Source organism: Egretta garzetta, unplaced genomic scaffold, assembly GCF_000687185.1.
Source record: "Egretta garzetta isolate BGI_Z169 unplaced genomic scaffold, ASM68718v1 scaffold151, whole genome shotgun sequence".
Lineage (NCBI taxonomy): Eukaryota > Metazoa > Chordata > Aves > Pelecaniformes > Ardeidae > Egretta > Egretta garzetta.
This window is the reverse complement of record NW_009258615.1, coordinates 2,333,320-2,342,109: the sequence shown is the minus strand read 5'-3', so window position 1 is coordinate 2,342,109 and position 8,790 is coordinate 2,333,320. Positions and strand designations below refer to the sequence as shown.

The 8,790-nt window shown below is 41.3% G+C and overlaps 1 protein-coding gene across 3 annotated transcripts in view; it reads left to right on the top strand.

The window, feature by feature from the left end:
• Positions 1 to 8,790, top strand: part of LDB2 (LIM domain binding 2) — a 223,100-nt gene that overhangs the window by 76,194 nt on the left and 138,116 nt on the right. For all 3 annotated transcript variants that reach the window (XM_009648029.2, XM_009648028.2, XM_035903479.1), the window contains exon 2: positions 5,422 to 5,524. In XM_009648029.2, coding sequence (XP_009646324.1) covers positions 5,422 to 5,524 — 103 coding nt within the window. The remainder of the gene's footprint in view (positions 1 to 5,421; positions 5,525 to 8,790) is intronic.

Here is an 8,790-nt window from a genome sequence, read left to right as displayed (position 1 = left end):
CCTGGTAGGGGGAGGGGAGCAGGAGTTTCTGTAAGATACCACTTGCTGCAATATTAAAGGCGTGTTTAGTGCTATGTAAAGCATGCTTTATATTGAAGGTAAAATAAACGAGATAGAATAACAAATACAAAAGCAATGGAAGCAATCCTTACAAACCAGTCCTGGACAACTAGATTGGTCCTCTTATTCGGGTGCTTTTAATAACTGTACAAGGTACCACATATTGCTAGCAAAGACGCTCTGAATATAAGATAGGTGTGCATCTTCTTGTCCCTGTACAGACAGCCATTTGACTATATGGGTTTCTCACCTACATTCTGTATATGAGTATTCCACTCTTTCACTCTGTTCATACTGTTTCCAAGAAAATCAATTTAGGACTCAGAATATCAGTATTCCATGTAGAATATATATAAATAGCAAAAAAAACCCTATGCCAGGTCATAAAAACATTGTGCACTGCAGGGCCAGACCTACAGATCAGTCCAATGTCCAAGTGTATGAAATTAAGATATATGGGTCCCTGTTAATTTGTTACTCCTGTGAAATTTATGTCAGAACCTTAAATATGTTGGGTAGACTCAAGACAGGTCTAATTTAAAGCTAATGGGGAAAGTTATTGGTTTCTTGTACTCAGGCATTATATTTTTAATGCTCTGTCAGTGTGCTCTGAGTACAAACATTAGTGTCAGAATTTTTTTATAATACTTATCTTGTGAGTTTCATAATTTGTAATGGCTGTGCAGTTTTTACAGGTGTATTTAATGGCAAAATCTTATCTGCATTTTAAAAGCTCAAGTGTAGTTTGATTTTCTGGGAATGGGAGGAGGGGAGGAATACCATTCTCTCCTTGGGGAGACAGCAGTTTCCTTGTGCAGCATTAACTTGAAAGAATATGAGAAGCGCGTATGTTGCCAACAGCAGTGTGGACGTATAGAGTTCTGAAAATAGTAAGTGTCAATAGGGAAGGGTTGCAGGTGCCAGAAGAAAAATGTAAGCTCCCGAGGGCACTATCTCTATTTTTGCCTTGTCCAATACCAAGCCACATAGGTTGACGCTTAAAATTTAGTTCTTCCCTGAAAAGTGATTATATAAGAAAGAAGGTCCCATTTCAGAACAGATATGTTTCCTGCATGTATTCAGAATCACATTTATTTGTTTCTGTGACTCTCTTTTTAATATACTATTTACACCTGTTATACGCGTGCAGCCAAAAGCGATGTGAGGGAGAAAACAAAAATCCGCTTCTCGCCAGGTACGAGCCGTGGAGCTGCTGCGATGGGGCAGCTCTGCCCGGGGCTCATAGGCAGCAGGACTTCTGCATCGTCTCTTCTTGGGAACACAGCAGCCATGCTCTGCGGCTCTTTCCCCTCTGCAAAACACCAGCCTAGAAATCTGTAACAGGGGATTAAACCACTTAACCTGCAATGGCAGCAAACTGAGACGATTATTAATTCTTTCATCCTTGTTAGCCACCAAGGACAAGTGATCGCTCTTCTTTATAGCAATCTTTTCATATGGTTGAAAACTGTCATCACATTCCCTGTGAGCTGCTTCTGTCTCACACTAAATACAGCTAGGTCCTCCTCCCTTGCTTCCTGTGAGTCTTTGGGGGTTGGTTTGTTTGTTTGCTTGTGTCTTTAAACTCAATGATTCCTGTTGTTCTCAGCTAAATTCTTTGAGAGTGGGTGGCCCAGACCTGGCCACAGTACTCCAGAAGTGGATGGACTATTCCAGTTGAAGTCTTTTCCAGAGATGTGTTTGCTGGAGTGGAAGGGAATTATATCTAAGACATTTCCCTTATTTTCAAGAGCAACAGATTGCTGACATATTTGCTTTATGATCTGGACTGTTTTCTACAGTACTGCTTAGCTAGTTATTCCCCATTTTGTATTTGTGCTTTTGTCACTTCACTTTATTGGATTTCATCTTCATTTCAGATCATTTCTGCAATCTATCAAAATAATTTTGAATTCCCATTCTGTCCTGCAACGTATCTGCATCCTCTCTCGAGCGTGGTTTCATGTACTGACTTTTTACATGAACCCCGTTCTGCCTTGCAAGTCATTAAACAAAAATAAAGGAATCTGGAGAAAATGCCATAGGCTCAATTGGCCTTATAGTCCAGTTGCAAGATCTATTTTGGTTCAGCAATCACCATCACAGGCAAGTAGAAAAGCCTCATTTGGCTTTCAGACTCTTAATCATGTAAGTGTGTAAGGTGTAAAGAAGAACCCAGCTTGACTCTCAGATCACACAGTGAACATGTGGGACTATTAGATGGAGGGGGAAAAAAGAACATCATTGTACTTAAAATCTGATTACATTTGCCAAAGAAATCAGAGTCAGGAAAAAATATTGAAACCCTAGGATTCCATTTACTTGGAGACCCTATTCAGAGTTGAGCCATGCTTCAAATTACAAATAATACTGGGGGTGGAGGGGATCAGAGGGAACAATGACAGTTGTGGCAGAAGACGTTTTGCTGCTGGGGTAGCTGGCTACAGCAGCATGGCGTCGCCACTTCTGACCCAACTCGCTGGCTGTCTCTGCCCTCTTCTCTCCTTTGACCCATTCCTTAAGTTTATTTTAATACAAAATATTTTTAAAGTATTAATTTTTTTTTGGTTACGTTTAGGCCATTATTTCAATGTTTGAGCGTGTGAGTGCACTACGTGAAAGGGAGGTTGCCATGGTAATTTCTCATTATTGTTGAATAGAAAAATAATTACTCTGGCAAAATCCCCCGTAACCTGTCAGAGCATAAGTTAAAGATGCCTGGGGGCAGCCTTGCCTTCACCATCCCCTTTTTGCAAGAAAAAGGGGGTGATTTTATTATTCTTCTTTTTTTTTTCATAATAACTGGATCCTTTTTCAGCTTGGCTAGGGGACACCTCATTTGGTTTTGTTCACCATTTGGCTGTGAGAGTAGTTGGGCCCACCGGTGACAAGGGTGGAGCAGAGAATTAATCAGCAGAGCGTATCCAAGCCTGACAGAGGATTTATATATTCTATTAAGGTTTGGGGATTTTTTTTTTGTGCGTGGGGGTGGAGTGTTGCATTTTCTGTTTTTCCTTCTTCCTGACATAAAATATGCAAAAGCATAAGATAAAGACCTTGGACAGTATTCAAACTGTGACAGAGTCTGGATATTTCATCTGTCCGGGGAGGGAATCTACAGTAATTCCGTCTACACATTTTCCTTGCCTTCAGACTTCTTGGAAGCAAGAGTGAGTGCAAATATGTGTGGTTTTGAGGTGAGGCCCTACACTTTCCCTGCTTTTCTTTGTCTTTCCCGTGTGCCTTTGCGTCCCAACTATGTGATGCTCCCCTTTTGCCTCCCGTGTTGTTGGATGCTGCCTGAGTAGCTCAGTGATACTCAACTACTGAGTTAACAAGTGCTGCAAATCTGGTATGTGACATTGCTCAAATCCTTCCCTCCCCTACATTGCTCAAATCCTTCCCTCCCCTCTTCCTTCCCTATGACAACTGTGTCTGAAAGATCCCAGTTAAACAATACTGCAGCCTCTCTTTTGGCAAATGGCAGAGAGTGGTAGCTCGTAATTACTTCTTGGACAATAAAATCTCATATGGGCTTATAATGTCACCTACCAGGCTGTCCTGAGTGAAGGGTTGGTGTGCAGAGGTGTGTTGCTAGAAGCAGGTTGCTGGGCTTCTGCTGAATACCTGCATATATATTCTGTACTTACTGTTGTAGCTACTTGGCTGGTCAATGCAGTGATGTTCGCACATGGAAACACTCATTGGATTTACACCAGCAAAGAGGAAAGAGCAGCAGCTCTCTGTGAGAACACACTTCTAAGACGTGGGGATGGTTTTGATACCTCTCTGTGTGACTGAATTTTGAGCAAGCACCACAGGCCCGTGCCACTTGTTGTCCTGCTGCTTCCAGGTGGGATGAGCCTTGGAAAGGAAGATGAATTACAGGCTCTGACCCAGCCGAGAAGTCTCTTGGGGTTCTCTGGTAGGAGCTGGAATGCTAAAACCTGTCCTTACTGTTTCTCCATTGGATGCTTGGCAAAAATCAAAGTAAAGTCATGAGGCAGAAAAGATACCCTGCTCAGCAGTTTGGAGTGAAATCCAATAGTAACGTCTTCAGGAAAAACAGGAGCAGAACTAAAAAACCCAGATAGTTATTTCTCTGCATGTGTGCATATAATGAGTATGATAGATGCATGTTTTGTCTTAAATTGGCATTTTATCTTAGGGTTTTTTTCCCATGAAAGTAACAAATGTTTTCTGGCTTAGTTACATATTGCTCGGGCATTAAGAGGTACTCAGGGCTCACTACACTGAATGAACCTGGCCTTGCACGCTGGGAAGGCAGCTGCCGGGAGTGGGATAGAGTGGCTCCGAGCAGTGCGATGGAGGCATCTTCAGAAGCGTATTTCCAGCTTTGTTGCTGATCCTGTGTGCTGCAAGTGATTGAAATCTCAGGGCCTCAAAGGAGCGGAAGAGATTGCACCAAACATTTCAAATCCAGCTATTAAATACATCCATAGCTATTAAATGAAACAGCTGGTGGATTCTGTTGTTGCCTGACTTCTGTGAAAACCCTTTCAAGCTGGACCACTTGCACAGGTGCTATACATCGAAGTTTGGGTGCCTCTTGTTGATCACCCAGGTCTGAAAATGCCTGGTTCAATTGTCAAAGCCAACAGACTACCTGTAGTGGTGTATTGGTATATGCTTTACATTGTACATTGTATTAATAATTGCTATGTTCCAGCTACGTGTGTTACTGTAGGACTAAGTATACACAGGTCAACTTAAAATATTGTTTTCACTTCATGTATCACACTGAAAAGTAAAGATTTCTCACAACAATTACACTTAAGTAACTAGCTGGTATTTAATTAACCTGCAGTAGCATTGTATTTATATTAAATGCATTAGAGTGGAATGGCTATTATATTTAATTTCTAAATAACTTTCTTGTCAACTCATGCTGATATTCAGGTTATGTAGCATTATAGAATTAAGTACTGAGGTTTTTTCATTATTAGGACCAAGCATTTGGGATACACAGCCCAGAAAAGCGGGGGGGGTGGGGGGTGGGGAAAGTCATAGTCGCTTTCTTCGCAACTGATTTATAAAACCATTTTTAACATTTGAAGCAAAACATGTACTTAGGAGAATGGAAGTTTTTACATATTTAGTGTGCTTGATAAAATGAAAGGCAGTTTATTCTATAATAAACAAAACATTTTAGCTTTTTTCTTAAATTAGAACTAAAGCTTTATCTAGGAAAATTAGTTTGAAATATCATACAGACATCTACACCCCAAAATCATAGGTAAAGAAGCGCAAACTATGAGTGATCCTGTAGAATTTCTTTTACAAAGGATGAATGTATTTTCATTTTGCCTCCTGTTAAGTGAATGATCTGTTGCTTCCTAGGATAGTGACAACCTCTGGTGGGATGCCTTTGCAACTGAATTTTTTGAAGATGATGCAACCTTAACCCTTTCATTTTGTTTGGAAGATGGACCAAAGCGATACAGTAAGAGATACATTTTTTGTTCTAATTTTAAGCCTGAGTTTCTAAACACAGTTTATCTGTAAGAGGCAGATGCAACCCCGGCAATGACAAAGTCACTTGTTTGCATTCAGTGGCCATCAAGTTCCATTAAATAATTGCATGGGTTGGAGATCCTTTTTTTTGTGGAATTCCTCTGAATTTTATTTCATGAAAATAAATTATTTCCTAGTGGAGTAGGGCAAATAATACAATATAAACTTTGTAATTTTTTAATTAATTTGCTTTGGCTGTGCTTGCACTCTTTGTTAATTTGGTTTCCGCAAACATTCGAGTGTTGAGTCTTGTGGGCAAAATTGTTCACGGAAAGGGAACTTTGTAGCAAATTGTTGCTGGAAGGGCTTCCAGATTTAAACAGTGATCAGAAAAAAAATACCACAAGCTATATCCTTGCTGGTGTAGATAATCATTATTCCATCAGCTGCGTGGATCTATGCTGTTTGCACACATTAAGGACCTGCCCTGGATATTGTCTGAACAGCAGTGGAAGTCTAGAATACTCTCAATCAAGCACTAAATGAAAGCGCGAATAAAAGTGAAGCAGTGAATAAATCTGATGGCATTGGTATCCATTGTCTGCATACACTGAACAGGAAAAAGGGGTAAAATTCATCGAACAAATTGTTTGAAGTGAATAATTCACTCAGCTTTAGCACTAAGCAACAGAGAGATAAGTAAACATTGAAAAACTGCATTGCCAATTGTTTCACTCCATTCAGAGTGACCCCTGCTTCACGGTGACAGCTTGTGCTCTCTGCTTAATGTTCTGAATCTTGCAAGGTTCTTCCTTTTTGTGAGAGTGACTGATTGTCAGTGTATCGCTCACATACTTCTAATTCCTTTTATCAATTATCTCAGGTATTTATTTGACAAGTGTTACCTTCTCCTGGAGAAAAAATAACAGCCACTTTGAACGCACGTTCTGGGATTAGTGTTGACAGAATTACAGTTTCTTGCCTTTCAAAGCAAGTGATAACTCTGTAAAGGTCCTCAAATTACAGCCTATAGCAACGTTGGTAACAGCTGATCTGTCCTGATTAGGTTCAGTCAACTTGTCAGATATCAGATTTGCTAGTTGTGTTATCACTCCAGAAGGCACAGATACATCAGCAAAAAAGCAATTAATGTCCAGTTAGATCAGAGGGAGTTGTGTTTCTGGAAAACAGTGCTGCATATGAAAGAATTTGTCAAAGAGTAAAATATTCCTGTTGTCACAAATGCTTGATAATGATTGTGCTATCTGTAGCTGGGACAGTTTGGTATGGGGCAATACTGTGACTCTTAGCCTTGTTGCTGATAAGCGTGATTGAAAGATCAAATTACTGAGGGCATGTTCTTAAAAGCCACTAGTACACAGGATTTTTCCTCTGGCTGTAATTTCTGACCTCTGCACAAACTGTTGTTGCTTTTGGTGTTGTTATTCTCAGCATCTGGAATTAAAGCTCAGCATATAGGGCTCTTTCTGTTCATTCACGCTTCCTTTCCTTCATTAGTAAATATTTACGTAATTCTGAACTACAGTGTTAGTGATTCCTTCTGACACGAGCAGCATTCCTGTTTAATGATACTCTAGAGTGCATGCTTGAGCTGTTCCAGTCTGGGACTTACAGACTTGCCATCTCAGCAGACTTTGAGAGCAGCCTTGGGGGCGCTGGGTTGTCCAAGTCCCTGCTTGGGGACACCTCCAGTGTTGCTTGGGGAGGGCGCAGAATGAAGGTTGTGTTAAGAGCAACCCTCTCGTCCTACCAGGGAAGACTGTGCCCAAAAACACGTCCAGGAGTTGAGAACAGAGCAGTCTGCTCCCCTTTGGGTGCAAACATTAGCAGAAAATCACTTCTACATCTAGCAGGTCCTTGCTGAGCAGAGAGACCTGATCGAGGTCTGCGTTTTGCCCTCTCAAGCCACGCGCATTCTCCATTACACCTATGGAGGGTCTTGGCACCATCCAGTCACCCAGTAACTTTATTCCAAGTAACTGGTGAAATCGCTGGCCAGTGGGCTAGGGTTCTTGTTAGATGAGCCAGAGTACGCTGAGGGCAGCACCAAACGTGGAGTTTTGGAAGAGAGGAAACAAAAGTGCCTGGTCTTCATCCGCGCTGTCCCTATACATAGTGAGCATTAAAAACATTGGAACTGGCTGAGAGGGGAAAGACAAATTGTTCTTACTCTTGTAGACACAAGCAGTAATGGAGGGAACCAAGATTAGGCCCTAGAAGAGAGAAATAGGCATCCTCTGAGAAGTCGTTTATAGAGTTGAAAGTGATGAAAGATGCCAACCTCTTGCCTTTGCTCCAGGATTCAGCTCAAAATTGCTTGCTTTTGTCTTGCTTCAGCCTGTGAGAGATTTGCTTACATCTCTGACATTGGTTGTGGCTGCCACCTCATTTTCTTTCCTTTGGGCAATGGTTTCCCTCTTTTGAGAACTAAATTACTCTCTTCTGGAGCAAACAAATTCCAGAAAAAAATCTCAGTGGGGGGGTGGGGGAAGGACAAATAGTTTTTCGTTGTCCATGGCCACAATTTTTCTCTGGGTTACGGCAATTCCCAGTCCTTTTCCCTCCTTGTTCTCAGGGACTATCTGGATCTTGCCTTAAGCTGACGGAGATGAGGAGGAGCACCGTGTTTTGCCTCAGGTTCCTTCTTCAAAGCCACCAAGAGTGTTGTGGGAGGCTGCCGGGAACTCGCATATTCTCTTCTGCTCTTCTCTAGTTTTGACTGCAGTTCCCAAATCCCTCTGGGGCCTTCTTTTCCCTGCTTGCTTTAAACTTTTCCTTTTCATGGAAAGCCTTTCTCTCAGCTGGCTCTCTCTGCCCTCTGCTCTTAGCTGGACAGCCCAGTCCCACAACCAATGCAAATGTTCAGAGCACATGAATCAGGCCTGTAAATAATTGTTTTTGTAAGTGTTACAAGATTTAAAAAAAATACTACTTTTACTTGCCTCCTGTCTCTTTTAACTTTTAATATACAGTTCTGTCCAAGAAACTGTAAGGGTTGTAAACTCACCTTTTCTTTGTTCCAGAAAACTAAGCTGCTTATTTAATTCCATGGCCCCAAACTGAAGCTTTATGAAAAACACCAAATATTTTTAGGCCTGCCTTGCACATTATCGTGTTTGACAGCACACCTCTCTATACTGAGAAAAGTGTTTTTCTTCCCTTTGCTACACTCACTGTTGGGTCTGCAAGGTTTCTCCTCGACTGTCGGCTCTGAGATTCTTTAATTTGTAGGGG